Below are 19,929 nucleotides of genomic sequence, written 5' to 3'. Positions count from 1 at the left end.
GGGTCGAGAACGTATCAGCCGAACCTCATACTTGTACATTTTTCTTCGTTAGTAAAAACATAATCTAACATACATATTTTCTTGTGGGCTGATTATTAATGTAATAAAAATCATGGGATCTAAGCACATCACAAAATAATGCTTCAGTAGCTTCATTAATAAGGACATTAATATTACATAGTAAATAATATATAATGTGGTCAAAGTGTACAACAACGGAGTGCCCTCTTTATTCATAGTAGTGTGTGGTGTATCATATCTCTGCCATAGTTAGTGTTCAGCTTAATATGACTGGTTTAATGGTGCGATCCAGTCCCATCGCTTCATTTACGAATCCATTCTGGAAATTATTTCTTTAAATGTATAGTTCTCCATTTTACTGTTTGGACTGCTCATTGGATATCTTCCTGGAATGTCATAAAAAAAAGAGAAAGAAGAAGAAATCAGAAAGCATGTGGTCGTGGTGTGACAGCAGAAAAATAGTGCAAATTTAGTGGAAAGAATGAAAGTTAAGGTTCTGTGCAGAAACCCGGATGATTATTTGCGTGAAACGAAGAAAGATATCTTTAAAGGTAAGTCAAATATAGATTTATTGTTCGGACCCACATATGGGTTAACTTTACAATGCCCACTCCAGCTGGTATACTTACTCAGAAACGAGAACTACCCTCTATTAATTTTATGAAAATGGATCAAAACTTCCCTAATCTTAAGCTAACCCGTTCCTACCCCTACCTTACTTATTCCTATCTTACTCTATTCTACCATACTCTATCCTACTCTACACTATTAATACCCTTTTAAAGCGGACCTACTTATTGATTACTCCCTAAATATTTGTAAAGTTTACAAGATAAATGGCAATTATATTTAAATTGACCAGTGTGTAAATAATCGAAATGTGTTCTCACCTGTGAGATGTGTATGTACGTAGAAATACATCAATGAAAATCTAACTTGTTAAGCACGGATTCGTCCATAAGGTAGCCATTAACAACGATGTACAAAGTGAATAAAAGGTTGATGGTTTACTTTCTGCACACTACATTTTGGAAAATTTACAGGTAAAATTCAGTACTTTGCGTGAAAAATCATTTATGAAAACAAATTTCTGCAAATGATAGAATTAAATACAAAGCAGTACGGCTATATTTTACTGTTACTAGTGTAAAATTATTACAGGTACATTACGACAGATACAATAAGTGAGTGCATATGAAAGATGACTGTATTATATGCCCTTTTGAGTAAACTTTACAATACACACTTCAGCTGCTCATCGATAAGTAGGGTTGCTTTAAAAGGGTATAGCAGAGTAGGGTAGGGTAGAGTAGAGTAAGATACTTATAAGTAGGGTAGGAGTAGGAACGGGTTAGCTTAAGGTTAGGTAAACTTTGACCCATTTTCATAAAATTAATCATGTGTAATTTTTCGTTTGAGTAATATAGTAGCTGGAGCGGGCATTGTAATGTTAACACCCTATTTTTGCACCAACGATGTGTGCTATTGAAATTTGTATAATTGCTGAAACCCACCTGTTTTCACTACCCTCGCTTATGCGTATACTCGCCTTCGCTAGATCGTCTCCTCCCTTCCGACTCACCCCTGTTCTATCGCACGGGACTACCATCTTCGCCCTGCCCTGACTCGGTTTAGATAGCATTCGTGCTTTTAGTGCCCACCTAGTACATGTTTTATTTTGCTATGTAGTTTTTTCCATACATCTGGACGCCGTATATGTATGCAAATCGTATAAGAATTGTGATTTTTCAACAATCACTTCTGATGGCCCCCTTGAATTTTATCTATGCCAAGCATGATCATATCACACAGTGAAGATCATTTAGGAGACAATAAGAGGGAAAGAATTGTAATTTTTCAACAATTATTTCAAGTGGTGTGCCGAAAGTAAGCATGTACGATGTGAAGTTAGTGTTCTAACTCATGGCACAACCATGAAACTGTCTGAGAGTTACGGAATACAAATATTTGTGAAATTTTCGTTAGTAATGTGTTATGTTATTTTGGAATGCAAGTTTACAAACAACAAAAGCATACTGGAATATTACGTTTAACGTCATTTCTGACGTACAAATACATAATCCAACACGTAAGGTAAGTGTTTTTATGGCATATGCATTTTTCTGTTATCATCGTTTATGTTTATACCCACCGTCAGTGACGTGCGTCCACTCGGGCTCCCCTGTTACACTCTTGCCTTGACTCAGTTACATAGCATTTGTTCTTTTTAGTGATCACTACCACAAATTGGTTAGTGTTTTTTGCACAACAGTTCTTATCGTGTATATTCACTGAAACCGTAATGTAATAGTTGACTTGGCCAACGTGCTTCAACTTTAATATTAAAACCACGCTATTTTAATAAATGCTTTATGAAGCCGTTCTAAAGTGAACTGCGTCGAAGAATGCAAGTCCACACCCCAAAAATAATTGTTAAGATACAGAGTCGATCATTGAATAAAAAGTATATATGCAGTGCATTTATTTATCCGTGCAATAAAAATGCACGAAATTTTATATATGTGTACTACGTATTCGTTTTCTGAAGGATGCATATGTGAAATAATAATAATAATAATAATAAGATAGATTGTACTATGTGAACTCATTAACTTCAAGTTTGCTTTGTTTTAAGATTTATAAATTTCAGTCTTAGATTTGATAACTGGAAATCCAAAACAAATAGCCTGAACAGTATTTTTGGAAGTATTTTATTTCACTTTTAACGCTTACTTAGTACAAAAGTCGTTGTGGCAGATTTCTAGAACACTGGTAAATATCCATTGAGTTGTAATAAAGAAAGAAATCAACCTGGCCACTAACCCGCCTTCACTCGCTGTCGCTCTCGCGATATTATTATATGTATTGAGTATAAAGAAAGGAACGAACCTGTCTTCACCTATGCATGTGGACCAGCACTTTAGAACCATTCCAGCCGTTGCTAAGAACTGTCTTCTTCTCTTCAATTTGTCAATGAATGTATACAGTATTAAATACATAAGCGTTAAAAGTGAAATAAATTTTCCTTGGAATAATTGGGACTCATTTTCTTTTATAGGACGTTACACAATAATATAGGATGGGGAAATAGCAAGCTTACAGCAAGAAGTAAAATGTTCGTGATCGTAAACCTGTTAGGGTCGATATTTTGAAAATATTTAACAAACAAAAAATACAGCAGTATAAAAGTAAGTCCGTTCTATATCAAATTCCACACTAAAATCATGAATTAATCTAGGCAATTGAGAGGGGGAGGTTTCTCCATAATCCTCATACGTAGAAACTAATAGCAATGTTAGCACTGGTATAGCATACTGTTACTACTTAATTTTTATTGAGCTATCTAAAATTGTGAACTTCACACAACAGACTCAACGGCACTATTTTCGTAACGTTCCGGCATAGCAACATTAATTAAGGAAGTGGACTCTGTTTTATTTGCAATGATTGAAGTCCATGGAAACTCATTTAATAGTGATTTTAACAACGATACCTACTGTAATATTTCGGTAAGCATCAGGGTTTTAATAAGTATTTTAAACAACTCCTTATACAAAATTTTAAGCTCCGTGTATATTTTCTGAATTTCAGTTCCTCGTAACTATGATCCTAGTTTGCATCCGTTCGAGGCTCCAAGGGAGTACACAAGAGCGTTAAATGCTGTGAAGCTAGAACGTGTGTTTGCCAAGCCATTCGTCGGAAACCTTGATGGGCATCGGGATGGCGTCGCTTGTATGGCCAAGCATCCCACCAGTCTTTCTGTACTTCTTAGCGGATCATACGACGGTGAGGTAAGTTATAATATCCATTGATAAAAAATACACGAGTGAGGGAAATTCTTGACTGTAGCAATTCATTCCATGAATCGATTCGTAACTGATTCTTTGGAACAGTTCCGAGGAATCAGTTCGCCAGAAATCGAATCGGCTCGAAATCTTGGTAGCCTCTGGTTTAATTCTTGTACCTTTACTTTTAACATTGCCTATTTGGACTTACCATAAATTTAGGACTGTGCCAACCATAAATTTAGGACTGTGCCAACTTCCTTTCGTATCATGGTCCTGAAGAAGTGATAAAAATTTTAATGTGCAATGTTCAAAATAATAAGTACTACACTAAGAACCACCCTAAAAAAAGCTAAAACTAGTCATTGTGTTGAATTTTCTTGTAACGAGCGTAAGTATTGTTTTAATTGTTCATAGGGTAACGTTCCTAATTGCTTTTAATTGTGCAATTAAAAAGAAAAGCGTGACGCCCTGTAACTACATCGGCAGAATTTTCTTCTTTTCGTCCGGTTTTCACGACTGGAGAAATGCGACTGATTGGAGAGCATAAAAAATCTATTGGGATCGTCTGTAATTCTTTTAGAATATTTATTAAATGAGGCATGTTAAATCCTAATTTATGTTGGGTTTCTGCATGCTCCCTGAGTGCGTCATATTGTTATCTCTTTCGTCACAAGTTGCTTTTTCTATTCTCATGCTAGGCATATATTTCACCAGTCACCCTCTCAATTATTACTTTTACAAAGAAAACCTCAAAAATTGCTTCTGTAACATATCTGATGGGTAAAAATGCTCCTAATTGATAAATTCAGATGTAAATATCCCATCCTGAACGTTCGATCACCCTTGCAATGTTCGTGGTAGCAGGGTGGTAGAGCAGTGAATACGAAATCCTTTTGTGTTTTTATCTTTCACCTTTTATTACAGAAGGACAATATACCGTTTCAAAAATTCTTTAAGCTCAAAAAGTTATTAAAAAGGATGTCCGGAGACGCGGCTTTGACTTTTAATACAATATAGTTCGTTGAAATGCATACCTTAATGCGTTATAAACCTTATTACTTTAATTAATTATGAAGAGTATATGACATATTGTAATACCTCAAATTACTTACATACTAATCTTACTTGTCAATTTTTCCTCCAATATTTCGAGTGAGAAATTCGGCCTCTCGACTTAGGGGCACATATTGACTTAAGTCATTTTTTTCACAATACATTCACTTCTTTTTTCCGGCTCAGCAAAGATGATTTATAAATGTTGCGTAAAATTTTATCAGTACTTTTGATCGCCTACCTTACCCAATAATTATAGGTTACTCTTATTGTTATATGTATGCATATATTGTTACATAGTAAGTGAATCCTCGTAGTGTATTCAGTAACGCTCTGGCCTTTTGGTGCTAGCGGTGCCGGGTTCGATTCCCAGTGGGAACACTCAGTCGAAAAGATATATTAGCTTTTTCAGGCCGATTATCCTGAGAGCTCCTCCGTGGCTAAGCGGTTAGCGTACGCGCCTTTGGCGTGGGAGACCCGGGTTCGATTCCCGGCGGGAGCTCATGTGGTTCGGATTCCACGTTAATCAGTAGGTCCACGTCCCATATAGCCTCGCTGCTGAACGGGACGTTAAACTCAAAATCAACTCAACCGATTATCCTGAGTGAGGTTTTTCCTGGGTTTTTGTCACTCGTACCAGGCAAATACTGGGATGATTACCTAGCATACAGATCTCAGGCCACTTCCTTCCGTCCCCTTTCTCCGTATAATGTACTTGCCGAGGGACTTCATCCCTCATAAATGACAGGCTTAAGGCCATAGATCCCGGTAATGCCCAGAAATATGTATCTTTCTATATAAAAATGAAACTGACTATGTTTGTGACATCACACCTCTTGAACTACCCGATCGACTTCAATCAAATTTTCAAAATAAATGAGGTTCGGACCTGGGATGTTTTATCATCATTTCACTTTTACGGTGCAACATAGAGGAGGGAGTCGAATCTACAGTTTTCGGGGTCGCTGAGATGAACAGTGATACTTCCGATGCCGTTTAAATCCCAATTCAATTCTTTATGTCCAAAATGAAACGTATTATCCCCCATGCAAAGAATAAGTATTCTGCTAGTAAATAAATGTTGTTATGTAGTAAAATAAGAATAATAATCTGTAACTATTGGGAAAAGTAGGCAAGCACACGTATCGATAAAATTTTACCCAATTATCACTGTTGAGCCCCCCCCACACACACACACACCAAAAAAATCGTGTTAAAAAAGGACATAAAGTTAATGTTTTCTTGAAATACGAGGTAGCCACAAAGTACCGTCTATTTGAGATATTCTTTTCTTTACTTTGTTTGTTCTGAGATTGTCATTTGTATGAAATAATTAAAAATAATGTGTTTTTAGATAAGACTTTGGGACATCCCGTCTCGAAGATGTATAAGAAGTTTCCAGGCGCACGAAGGCTACGTCCGAGGAAGCGTGTTTACTCCAAACGGTCAGCAGTTCATGACGATTGGAGATGATAAAACAATTAAGACATGGAACACACATTCCGAAGATGATGATGAACCAGTTAATACTGTTATTAGTAAGGTAAGTGTTCATTGGAAAGATCTCTTGAAAGTTATAATTTCACTTTTATTTTAACTATTTTTCGGATAGACAGCATCGGGTAAATGGGTAAAGTTAGTTCTTTTAAAGATAAGTGCAGTAAAATACTATAAGATACATAAATCAAATATGAATAGTCTTACCTAGTATTACGTATTTTTATGCTTTACTCAGTGCTCTCTGGCACTTTTATCAATGACATCTAGAGGTTACTGAACTTTACACATACGTTAGAGCAGGGTTTCTCAACCTGGGAGTCGCGACGATAAGCGGAAGAGATAAATATAAATAGAATGTAATACCGGAAAATATTTTTTTAAGTATTATTTTGAATTTTGTTCTGATAGGCGTACTTTTATTTTTATACATACTGTTAAGAACAACAAAAAATGGTCTATTAAATACGGGTGCAGGGTTGTTTAAAAATCAATTTAAATGAAAGAGGTACGATATGAAACTAATGAGAACTGCATATTGAAATATAAGAAAAATACAAATGCAACAAAACCTGCATATTGAAATAAAATTAAAAGCTAATGAGATACCTGAGCATGGTATAATTTCACTGGTGCGGCAATGTCCGGTTCAATCTTCGTGACACACATTAAGTCATTTAAAATACTGAACAACTTTTTTTAAAAACTGCCCAAGTTTTTTTTTTTTAAACCAAAATTAGAAATAACTTTTTTTTTAATCATATGTTCCAAAATTAAGGGAGTTACGAAGTTGTAAAAATTTTCAAACGGCCTCAATTTTGAAACAGTATAAAGGATCGGATTCGATATTTGTAATATGAATGAACTGACCAAATTTAGTTTTAGTCTATTCACTTTTAGGGAAGTTACTATATCCTCTGTATGCAAGAAATGGATTCTACTATTATAGAAATAGAGAGAGATCTCCGCAATAGGTATATTAAAAATCCCACATAAGGTTATTACAAACCAGAAATTATAAAGGGGTCGCTGGCAAGAGGATGTCATAAAATGGGGATCGTAATAGGAATTAGGTTGAGAACTCTGCGTTAGAGCAAAGTAGATAACCTCACTTCTCAAAAATACGTCTACTTTCTTCTTTTCAAAACCGTCTACATTTTGCAATTGTGTGCAAGCGCAGATGTAAACCAGACGGTGATGTATCTATCAAAGTTGTGATCTTGAAAGGACTTGATTGAAAGCCATGTGAAAAACTTTTCCCATTATTGTTATAATATCTAGTTGTCTAGTATATCCAAAGAACTGCATCTTTTGTGTTTAGGTGATAGGCGATATATTTTCGATTTTAATTTTTCTAAATAATATTCTTCATCGAGGTTTCTTTATTGATAGTTTTATTTCCGTAAGAATCCCTTACCGTAACACTAGAAATTTTGGCCCTTTTGTCTCTAAATTTTCTACTTTAAAACCATCTATTTATTAAACCATTGATACTGCAAATAAATTTTATTGTGTTCTAGACATTTTCCAAACTAAATTTCTTAAAGTTCGTTCAGAACTTATTCAGTTATTAAAGAATGTTACGTATTTAATTTAGGGTGCTGCCTTTCAAGAGCTTTTTTCTTTCTTTGTAAGGTTTGTTCTGAATTTTAACTATCTCTTTCTTTTTTCCCTTTCGTCTTTTCTTTATCTTCTAGTTTTTTTAAAAAAAATTCTTGCATGATCGGATACTGCATCCTTTTTTTTTTTTTTTAATTTTAGTTGAAATGTGTTCTGTTTAATTGTATTAATTCATTTACTTGTAATTCCTCCTTTTTTAATTTATGATCTGTCATATTTCATCCTAGTATGTAATCATTTCTGAGTTTATTATATGTTAAATTTTGATTTTGACTGCATTTGCTACTTACGTGTTGCGTGTGTAATTTGCCTGTTGCCAGATATTTTGTGACATTGTTGTATGGATTTGGTTGCATGAGTTGCTGTCCGGGTGCACCTGTGGCTGTGTATGCTGTTTGCTACCTAGTAAATAAAAAAATTATAATAGTAACTAACACTCTATGGCCTATGGAGCCCGGAGGTTCATTGCTGTGTTTGCAAAAGCTCTCCATTGACTTCTATCCTTAGTCAACTGGATTCAGTTTCTACTTTGTATTGCTATTTCTGCGAGATCCATCTTAATATTGTCCTCCCATCTGGGCCTGGGTCTTCCTAATGGTCGTCTTCCGATTGGATTTCTACTTAAAATTTCGAAAGCATTCATACTTTCTTCCACTAGCTACATGACCTATCCACCTGAGCCTCCTAGACTTGATGACTCTAGCAATATTTGGTAAACAGTAGGAACTATGCAGTTTTTCTTTATGAAATTCCCCTATTCCTGTTCCTCTTGGGTTCAAATATTCGTCTCAGGATTTTATTCTCAAATACTTTCAGTCTGCTTTCTTCCGTCAGAGTAAGCGACCATGTTTCGCAATCATACAGCACAACAGGTGTTTACCGTTTTATATATTTTAGGTTTCAAATTCCTCTACAAAATTCACGACGACAAAAGATGTTGAACTGAAAAATAACACGAATTTCTTGCATTTAGTCGACATTTAATTTCTTCGTGGAGATAGTTTTGGTCTCTTAATGCTGATCCTAGATATTTGAAAGTATTTGATATTTTGTCGCATCCATAATTTGCAGTATTACGATCCCGGTAAACTTCCGTGTATTTTTCTTTTCTCTCCATTTTGTTCCAAACCTGTGTCTCTGCAAGCGTTTAATAAAACCTTTGCATGTTTTTTCTATGGTTCTCCTATCGTCCCCCAATTATATTTACGTCATGGTAAATATCATTCAGCTCTAGACCCTGGTTACTGTCTTTCATTTTCCTTACAGCGTACTTAAGAACAAAATTGAATATTAACAGCGACAACGCATCTCCTTGTTTCAGGCCATTGTCGACGTTGTTTGTATTTACTAATATGAGACTTACAGTATGGGAGGGGGGGGGGGGAGATATTGCAGTATATTCATGGTAAATTACTAAAAATCACCAATATGGAAAACAGTATGATATGACTACAATGAATCGCTCCTTACTTTCTAAGATGTCGTCGGTTGAGTGTAGTAGACATGTTAAGAGAACTTCACAGAAGTGTATTTAGAATACACCTGTAAGATACGGAAATATGAAATTTGTAATATGTAACCAGTTAAGTGCTCTGTCACATAGATATATTTTGTGGGTTGACGTAATAGTGTGTGATACTTATGTTATAATTGAGAGTTTAAAATACGTAACAACATGTTGATATACCAAATTTATATATAATCCCAGTTTCTGTGGAGGTTGCTGTTATACAAATTTAACGTTGACTGTTAGCCTTAATATGACTCAAATATATTTCTTTCTACTTCTGACGACGTTTTCCAAATTTTACCTTCATTAAGGTGTGTTTTGACAAGCCAGAAATCGCAGAATCTTCATCCCTTGCATTTCAATGCACATAAAAAATTATTGATTGACAATCTTAATAAAAATATGCCAGGCTTTATCTGTGTTAAAATTATTTATTGTATTCAGTGATATGACTGTTAAAGTTTCGTTAACAAAATTTGCTTATGCTTTTTTTAAGTATAATAATTTTTTTCTCTCTCTCTCTCTCTCTCTCTGTTTATATATATTTTAGACTGTACTATCAAGTATTACCCATCATCGCAAATTGGATGTGTTCGCCACATGTGGAGAAACATGCCAGATCTGGGAAGAGACTCGCAATGAGCCCATCAAAACGTTTCAGTGGGGTGTTGATAGTTTGTATTGTGTACGATTTAATAACGTCGAAACGGATGTTTTAGGTTAGTAAAGGCATTGAATTCTATTTGGTGTGCAGCGTTTATTTAGTTCTAAATTTTAAGCCACTTATATATTTTAAGCTATTGTATAAATATATATATATACATACATACATATATATATATATATATATATATATATATATATATATATATATATATATATATAATACCAAATGCTCTCTAGGTATAAATATAACGAAAAAGAATTTTCACAGAGTGAAAATAGGTGACTGGGTTGAGAAACGAAATTCAGGTCTCCAGTTTTCCTCGCCAGTGTAAAGTGTCTTATACAAAGTTAACATGTAAAAATTACGAAATGCTAAAGCGTTAACCAATAATCGATCTCCTAGTTGTCGATTCTAGATCTGCCAAAACTTTTCTTCTTCTTTGTTCTAAGCCTTTTTCCCAGTTGGGGTCGGCTTTTTGGATCTCTGTCCTCAACCTGTAACGGTATTGTGTAATTTTTATATAATAACTTGTATTTACGGGCAAAATGTGCTTTTAAAATATGCACAAGCTGTTCAAAAGGAAGAAGAAGAAAATATAAAGAGAAATAGATGTAATTTCTTTTCTGTTATTCTGATTGATGTTCTGTTGTGATAGTGATATGACATCTTTTGTAAGTCGTCATAGCAACGAAAAACATATAATATATAGAGAATCCATCTTGTGATATATACATGTACAATATTTAAAAGTGTGTAAATGTTTAATTTATTACGAGCTACAAATAAAGAAAAGGTAATATCTAAATGAAGTGTTTAGATGGGTTTTGATAAAACAGTAACCTAGATTATATAAATATACGTACTGAGGGCTATAACGACATATAAAATATGCAAAACAAGCATTAAGCTAATTACAAACTGGTGATTTTCATAGTAATACACATTTAGTGGTCGTTATACACCTATTTTTGTCTTGTGTCATATCCACTGTGTTACCACACTGCACCATATTGTTCTTTACAAGATCTCCCCACTTCTTTGGCCGGCCTCGGATTCGTTTCCCACTCTACTCGGTGAGCTAGGAATTTCAAAGGTGGTCTTCTTACATGCCCAAACCATCTCAGTCTACGTTTTTGCAGTTTGTCTACTACTGGTTTTACCTTAAACTGTTCCCTGGATCACTTCATTCTTAATTTTGTCCTTCCGCATGACTTCACACATCCACCGCAACAACTTCATCTTTGCAGCATGCAACTTCTATTCCTCTCTCTTCTTCGTTATCCAACATTCCACTCCGTATAATAAGGCAAGTCTCACTACTGTTTTGAATTAATTAATCAGAGAATTTTCCAAGAGGTAGAGACAAGTGTAATGAGGAAAATGGAAAAGCTAATAAGTAAGTGCTGAGGGAATTTTAATGCTATTTACTATTCTCAACATAATGAACACACGTTTAGCCATCAAATATAGTGATCTTTCATTAGACTATGGGCTAGGTGACCACCAAATTTCGTTCAGATCTGGCCAGTAGCTGCCGAGAAGTAAAGTACTACATACATAACACACATACACCTGGAGTGAAATTATAGCTGCCTATGATTTCGCCAGAAGCTAATAGATGGTGTGCTTGGAAACGAGGCACGTGATCTTAAAACAATCTGAAAAGATGATATGTAAAAGGACTTACATTGTGATGCACTGGCAGCTGTAGGAGATTGTAGTAGATTCGAACGCGGAGCTACACGAAGACTTACGTCACTGTAGACTAGTAATGATTCTCTTAAATCTGGAACCAAAAGGCGAACGAAGGATTGAACAATGTTATTAATCCAGAGGGTCGTTTTATATGTGTCTCAATGTGTGTTCCTCGTGCCTTTGGTATTTCTTTGTCTGAGAGCTTCACGCGCGTAGTAAAACTAAATAATTTTTAGGCTTGTCTCAGTAGTCCAAATTAGATTTTCAAAGCAACCCTGGCTTAGCCCATTCAACTCAAACAGTTGGTATTTTTATATTCAAGCCAAACTTAAAATATTTACATAAATTTACGAAACACAAAACTTGCATATTTACAAATTATAATTTTGGTATACTACAACAGATTCTAATATACGAGGATGATTTAGAAAGTAATGCCTCCAATGCGATACCTTTATTTGTGTTAGAAGATAGCACCATTACAGGTATCAGTGGAAAGCTTGCAATATCAGCTACAAATGGTGACATCAATTTTCAACATAGTCCCCATTACAGGCAACACACTTGCGCCAACGCGAAACAAGTTTTTTCGTGCCGATGGCGAATAATTGTAGTTTCTGCTGGCGACATCACTGCCGAACTACTACTTCCACCTCCGCATCACAACTGTAGTGTTGGCCCTTAAGTTTGGGGAAGAGCCAAAGGTTGCAGGGCGCAAGATCCGAACTATAAGCAGAATGAGGCAGAATGTCAAAACACTTTGTCAGCAGATGGGACAACTTTGAATTTTTGGCGGAGGAGAGGGCGTGTGGCGGTACTCCATCAACTGACGATTCGTTTTCGGGTCGTAATGGTATATCGACGCCGGTGATGAATGTTCCTGGGCGAACAAACAACCTTACGCAGTCAGGAATCCAATGACAGCCGTTGTTTCAACCGGACGTCACTACTGAAACCCATGGATTACTCCATTACTCTAGAACGAGAAGAGATAGAAAGGTGAAACAAGTAACATTCTATAGCTTAAACATCAGTGCACTGAAAGTTCAGAAAGTTTGCAGTGCTATTGGTCAAGTCGTGAGCTTGGAGGCATTACTTTCTGAATCACCCACGTATAAATTATGCTGTTCAACATTGTTTTATGGTAAATGTCGTGAAGCTTACGTGAACAAATTAAGGACTCTGCATTGCTCCATTTGTAACACTGGACGTTAATACAATAACTACATTAAAAACATACTTACATGAAATATGCAGTCAGCTATGACACCGGCGTCTTCGTCGATATTTTTGGGTTAGAGAGGTATTAAAAATTGATAGGTAAGACAGAAAAATCCATTGTGGCATAGTCGGCAAAACACTTACTTTTTTTAATTGTGACGTCATAAATTGAATCCTAGATTTCTGACGTGTATGAAAAACCTGGAAACTTCCACTAGTTTACTTAATAAGAGCTTGATATGGCTTATTTTGTAAATTTTTAATATTGTTTATTATTCTTAAGATTTTCACTAAAATTCATTCTTTATTCATTCATTCCCCATCATCACCGTCTCCTTTAGCTTAGCCGGCATAATCGTAAGACGTAAAACTCAAAGATTTCATTTCATTTTCACATTAAAATTCAGAAAAGTGGTCAGTAGCGTTATGAACATCCTTACTTGCACGTTTCCTGTTCCGAATGGTAAAATAATTAGCATACGTTGCCATAAACTCAGCACTCATCCTGAAATAATTGAAATACAGTATTACCTCCGGAATACGAACACCCCAGAACTGGAACATCTTGCATGAAGTATGAACGAAAAATTCGAGCAAACTTTGCCCAGGAATACAAACGCTGCTTAGGAATCCGAACGCCCAAGGTATTTTTCGTGTGTGTTTGTGCGTACGTTTCTCCTATGCTTGGTCCATCAATACGTTTTGTCGTTCGATTCGTTGCCCAGGGCGGTTCGATCCCAGCTCGGGCTGGCTCTGAGATGGAGAAACACCGTGTGCATGAATTGCCTCTGGAAACTTACGTTTCTTCCTGCTGCCTTCATTTCCACCCTTTCATTCATTCTCATCATCTCGTCTCATTTAACCTACATAGCTTAATTGTGGGATTTAATACTGAAAGATTTTATTTAAGTTTGTTACCGGAAGCTATATTGAAAGCATCTCATGTGCTTTCTGGGCTAATTTTATCCATTTGTACCTGTTTTGTGTTTATACAGTATGTTTAAAAACAACACCGACAACGTTTGGGAGGTTATTCCTGACACCAATTTAAGACAAAAAGTATAGACCAACCTGGGTGCACAAATGCTTCCTTTCAGAGTTATAGGCAGTCGAAAACATGAAAAAATGAACTTTAAAGGTCCATAGCTCAAAACTATGGGACTTACCGTAGTCGGGTCAAGACTTCACTGAGGAACTAGTATGTGCCCTATCCAGATATCCATATTTCAGAATTCTGCGGTAATTCCGCAACAGTTTTTATAGAGGTAGTTGGTGAGCACTTCAAATTATATACATGTAGCCAAACTCCCTGTATAAGAATTGTTGCGTGACTACCTTAGGATTCTGAAACATGGATTTTAGGATAGGGCACATATTAGTTCCTAAGTGAAGTCTTGACCTGACTATAGTAGGTCTCATAGTTTTGGAGCCATAGACCTTTAAAGTTCATTTTTTCTTGTTTTCGGCAGCCTATAACTCCGAAAAGAAGCATTTTTGGACCTAAGTTTGTCGATACTTTTTGTCTTATCTTGGTGTCAGGAATCACCTCCCAAACGCTGTCGGTGTTGTTTTGAAAAACCCTATATTATATATATATATATCGCCGCCTGAGATTCAACACCACGTATCTCCAATTTTGACGAATTTGAGTTTTTGATGCCATTAGAATCAGTATATGATGGCGCACAATCTGGTTAAGTAGTACACCTATATCACGACGAATGGCTCTGTTATTCCCTTAAAAGTAGTACCGCGTATAATGAGGCTAAAGCTAGTTTTCAAACAGTTTTTTGTCTCTCCTGTAAAATTGGTGAAATGTTACTTACGCGGTGTTGAATCTCAGGCGACGATATATATATATATATATAAAATAACGTAGCGTATTAGCTATGGATTATAAAAGGTTTTTATTCAAGTATATATTTTATCTTAAAATCCCGTGTCTTTACTTCTAAAATCATTTTGAAAATTCGAGTTTGTGGGACCTTAGAACGGATTAATCCAGTTTCTGTTATTTAAAAGGAAAAAAAAAAAAAAAAAAAAAAAAAAACTGTTAAAACTGTCTTGAAACTCGAACAGGGATCTGGGACGCATTAAGTTCATATTCCAAAGTATGACTGTAATCCTTAACAATATCAAAGCCTAAATTACCTTGCAGCAGATTTTTTTGTAAAGAAAGTACTAACCAATTTAACGTATTCTTTGTTACATCCAATATATTGGGCCAGTATTTTAAAACATCTTTCGCTGTTACCATAAGTTAAATCTATGAAACAATTTTTGTATTGCAGCTGCGTGTGCGAGTGATCGTTCCATCATTTTGTATGACATGAGAGAGGCTAATCCTCTTAGGAAGGTTGTCATGGAACTACGCAGCAACAATCTATGTTGGAACCCTATGGAAGCATTCACTTTCACCTGTGCTAATGAAGATTACAAGTAAGATTCCTTTTTCGTTCGTTTTTAGTGTGATTTCTCATTAATTTTATTTTTATGAAGCTCTACACAATAAGCAAGCAAGCAAGAAAGAAAGAAAAAAAAAAACTCAAAATGACTACCATGTAACGAGTTACTTGTGTATTATTTCAACACCAAGTACATCGCCTTCCGAGCATATACGCAACTAGTAACTGGCAGTGAGAATTTGCATTGGTTTTTATTGTTTGCTATAAGCAAAGCTTACGCAGTATATTTGACATTTATACAAAGTAACGAACAACGTACTAAGTTTTCTGTAAGCGCTCACGAAAATAGTTTTGTAAGCCTATGAATTTCTGACAATATTTACATGAGTAGCAGTGCTGCCATGTGTTTTCTTAAGTGCTAGAAACTTCGTGCAATAATATGCTGTTCGAAACTTTTTGTGCAATAATACGTTGTTCTTTACTTTTAGTGCAGTAATACGTTGTTTGTTACTTTTTAGTGCAATAATACGTTGTTCGTTACTTTTTAGTGCAATATGTTATTTGTTACTTTTTTAGTGTAATACGTTGTTCGTTACTTTTTAGTGCAATAATACGTTGTTTCTTTTAGTCCAATAATACGTTGTTCGTTACTTTTTAGTGCATAATACGTTCATTACTTTTTAGTGCAGTAATACGTTGTTACTTTTAGTGCAATATTACGTTGTTCGTTACTTTTTAGTGCAATAATACGTTGTTCGTTACTTTTTAGTGCAATAATACGATGTTCAATACTTTGTATTAAGCTTTGCTCATAGCAAGCAATAAAAAATTAATGCAAATTCTCACTGCCAGTTACTAGTTACGTATGATATGCTCCGAAGGCAATGTACTTGGTGTTGAAATCACACACAAGTAACTCGTTATAGTTGTAGTTATTTTGAGTTGTTTTAACATCTAATTTTTTGCTGTTTATGGGAGCACTGTGACTAGAGCGCTCATTTGATAATCTCTGACTTGATGTTCTTGAACTGAAGACTTATTAGTTGTGTATATTCTGAAATGCTTGACTACCCAGAAGAAACACGAATCCACATGAAAACTAATAATATAAATAAAGTTGGCTCTGAAACTCTAGGTAAAGATCACTGTATTATTCCAAATATCAGTTGGAATGATTTGTAACGGTAATCCAGTGAAATTTCTGAATAACGGACACTAATAGGACATTATCATTTGACCATAAATGAGATGTGTCCGTCACGGATAGGCTACAACAAATTTAGATTACTCACAGATCGTGGAGTGATTGCATGCAGTGTGAAGTAAATACATTAGTTATACATGTAAATATAGGTTAATATCAAAATCTACACCTATTTGAATTATTTGCGGGAGTTTGACAACAGGATGAGAGTCCGTCCCTCGGTTACTGTACAGGAAAGTCTTGAAGGAAAGCAATTCATTTTACTTTACTTTATTTATTTATATATTTTGTTTGCAATAGACGGAGCGACTTTCTCGGTTGAGTTCGTTAATGAACTCAATCCGTTAACACATTTAGGGGTAGTTCTGGCTTCTAACGGTGGCTATCCATGTCACATAGATATATGTGCTGATGTTATTTATTATTTTAGGTTAAAAGGTAAAACTATTTTGAGGTTGAAAATATTTTTCAAGTTAATACATGTTTTTCATTATATCTGAAATATATAGGTGAGATAAAAGCCTCACGTACTTGGGGTATCAGTGGGTATATGAAACCTAGAATATCGTTCTTGGAGTATGAGAGAGTCTGTAAAAGCTAGAGTGTCATTCTTAGGGTATGAAAGGGTATATGAAAGTTAGTGTCGTTCTTGGGATATGAGAGGGTATATGAAACCTAGAGTGTCATTCTTGGGGTATGGGAAGGTATATGAAAGCTAGAGTATCGTTCTTGGAGTCTGAAAGGGTATATGAAACCTAGAATATCGTTCTTGGGGTATGAGAGGGTATATGAAACCTCGAGTGATGTTCTTGTTCATTGAATTCTTCACAATGATTATTACTGAATGCTTCAGCAACCACTGTAGATTCTTTCACGAATGTAAGTTTCGCGTAATCTACTATTTTTACCAGAGCTTATTAAAGATTTAAGTAAAACACTTACTTCGTTGATTGCATCTGTAAGAGTTTTCCCGTGGGCTTTCGTCCACTTATTTTGTAGCCTTGTTCACCAGTTTGAGTCATTCATATGAAGATCGAATTAGTCTATAAAAACATTTTGCACTGCAAGAGTTCTAAAATTGAAATAATCCTTTTGATTAACTGGTTGTTTAGATAGATTTTTTACAGCAAATATGCTAATTTTTAGATTGTTTAGATAGATTTTTGTAGCGTATATCTAATATGATGTTGTGTAGATATTTTTTTTACAGCGAATATGCTAACAATATGAGGCTGTTTAGATTTTTTTTTTTTTTTACAGCGAATATACTAACAATATGAGAGTCCTATAGAACACTAAATAATGTGTCTCTCTCTCATAGGCCCTACTTTTTTGTATTATTATTATTATTATTGATGTAACTTATAGATGTCGATGTCGTTAGCATACAGGCAATTCGCAGATGAGCCGAAGGCTTGAATCTTTAAATAAATCTGTAAGATTTTGCACTTCCATGTCTTTCTGCTACATACAAACAGAATTGAAAATACCAGTCCTGTCAGAATTTATCTTTAAAAACAATTCACATTTTTCAACTGACAATACAAACAGATTATATTGTGTTATTCAGAAGAAAGAAGGAAAGTTTAGTCTGTAGTTCCATCTAACAAATTGTTCTGTATGTTGCATTTGATGCTGTAAATACTGTTCTGTACATTTGCCCTGAAGTTATTTTCAGCATTTTAGTCGAGTATTATACTTAATTTCAGTTTGTATACCTTTGACATGAGAAAATTAAAGTATCCTGTGAATGTGCACATGGATCATGTTTCTGCTGTTACGGACATCGATTATTCACCCACAGGAAGGGAGTTTGTCAGTGGCAGTTATGACAAAACCATCAGAATTTATCCCGTTGATAAGGTAGGTTTAGGCTATTTAAAACTTTTTCTTTTCTTTCTTTCTTTCCAAACTCATGTGCATAAGGCAATATATTAACACGCTCAGAAATTCTTATTATAATCGTTGTGTAAGTACATCACAAGTAAAATGAGTGTAAATTCCTGAACGTGTTAATATATTGTCTGTTCTTTTTACTTTCCTGGTATTTTTATTATTCTGTTCTCCTGTTTGTAACCTTTCAGGAATTACAGTTACCTGTAAGTAAAATAATGTTTTTCAGTTGCCACACTGGGGGCCGCGGTGGCTCAGTGGTAGAGCGTTCACCTCTGGTGCTTGGGGTCCCGGGTTCGATCCCAGCCCCAGCCAAGTGAACTTTGTGGTGGACAAACACCGTGTGCGTGGGTTTTCTCGGGGTTCTCCCGTTTCCTCCCACTTTCTTCATTCCACCATTTCATTCATTACTCACCATCACCGTCTCCTTTAGCCTAGCCGGCATAATCGTGGGACGTAAAACTCAAAGATTTCATTTCATTTCATTTCAGTTGCCACACTGGCATTTCTCCCAAAGTGCACTTTCAATTAAACTTTCACAATGACCAATCGGACTATAGCTGATAAAAACTTGTTATTGGCGTGCTTTTCAGCGAGAAATATTTTTTTACTGATAACTGTTAGTTTCGTTTTTTTTCAGGGCCATTCCCGAGAGATCTACCACACAAAACGAATGCAGCGTTTGACATGTGTGTTATGGTCATTAGACAACAAGTACATTCTATCAGGCTCAGATGAAATGAACATTAGAGTATGGAAGGCACGAGCGGCAGAGAAACTTGGAATTGTAAGTATCTGACATGATGCGGAGTTCACAATTTTAAGTTGAGTAGCTTTTGGTGACGTAATGTTTATAAGCAGTATGATAGATGGAAATTGTTATTTCTTTTTGAATTTCTTCATTAGGATTTTTTTTTCTTTCTTTTCTTCGAGCTCTCGAATGTAATTCCTTGATCCTTTCTATAGAAAATTACGAATTGAAACAACATGGTGAGGAAAGTAAATGGAATAATATTTCTCTCTCTCTCTCTCTCTAAGATTTCTCACATCAAAATAAGAAAAAAGTTCATATGGACCTGTGCTCAAAAAGCCTGTCTTTTTATTTTTATTTATATACACGAGGAGTAATCAGAAACTAAGGTTACAAATCCTGCAGTGAAACGTGTATTTATTATTTCTTACAACCAATACATCCAACAGATAGTACATATATTAGATTATTTTTCGACAGTCTTTCCATATCGGTTGAAGCACTTGTTGCATCGTGGGATGAGTTTGGAGATTCCTTGTTGGTAAAAATCCTGTCCTTGCATGTTTAGCCACGTTGTCACGAAATGTTTCACCTCCTCATCTAA

General features: G+C 35.3%; 1 protein-coding gene across 1 annotated transcript in view; it reads left to right on the top strand.

The window, feature by feature from the left end:
• The first annotated feature begins 306 nt into the window (after nucleotides 1-306).
• Nucleotides 307-19,929, top strand: part of LOC145684188 (DDB1- and CUL4-associated factor 13) — a 37,543-nt gene continuing 17,920 nt past the window's right edge. Inside the window, exons 1-7 of the mRNA XM_081756206.1 lie at nucleotides 307-572; nucleotides 3,613-3,812; nucleotides 6,217-6,405; nucleotides 10,040-10,208; nucleotides 15,364-15,511; nucleotides 18,391-18,544; nucleotides 19,215-19,361. Coding sequence (XP_081612332.1) covers nucleotides 503-572; nucleotides 3,613-3,812; nucleotides 6,217-6,405; nucleotides 10,040-10,208; nucleotides 15,364-15,511; nucleotides 18,391-18,544; nucleotides 19,215-19,361 — 1,077 coding nt within the window. The 5' untranslated portion in view covers nucleotides 307-502. The remainder of the gene's footprint in view (nucleotides 573-3,612; nucleotides 3,813-6,216; nucleotides 6,406-10,039; nucleotides 10,209-15,363; nucleotides 15,512-18,390; nucleotides 18,545-19,214; nucleotides 19,362-19,929) is intronic.

This window comes from Thermobia domestica, chromosome 4 (genome assembly GCF_964235325.1).
Source record: "Thermobia domestica chromosome 4, izTheDome1.hap1.1, whole genome shotgun sequence".
Lineage (NCBI taxonomy): Eukaryota > Metazoa > Arthropoda > Insecta > Zygentoma > Lepismatidae > Thermobia > Thermobia domestica.
This window is presented reverse-complemented; position numbering and strand designations above follow the sequence as displayed.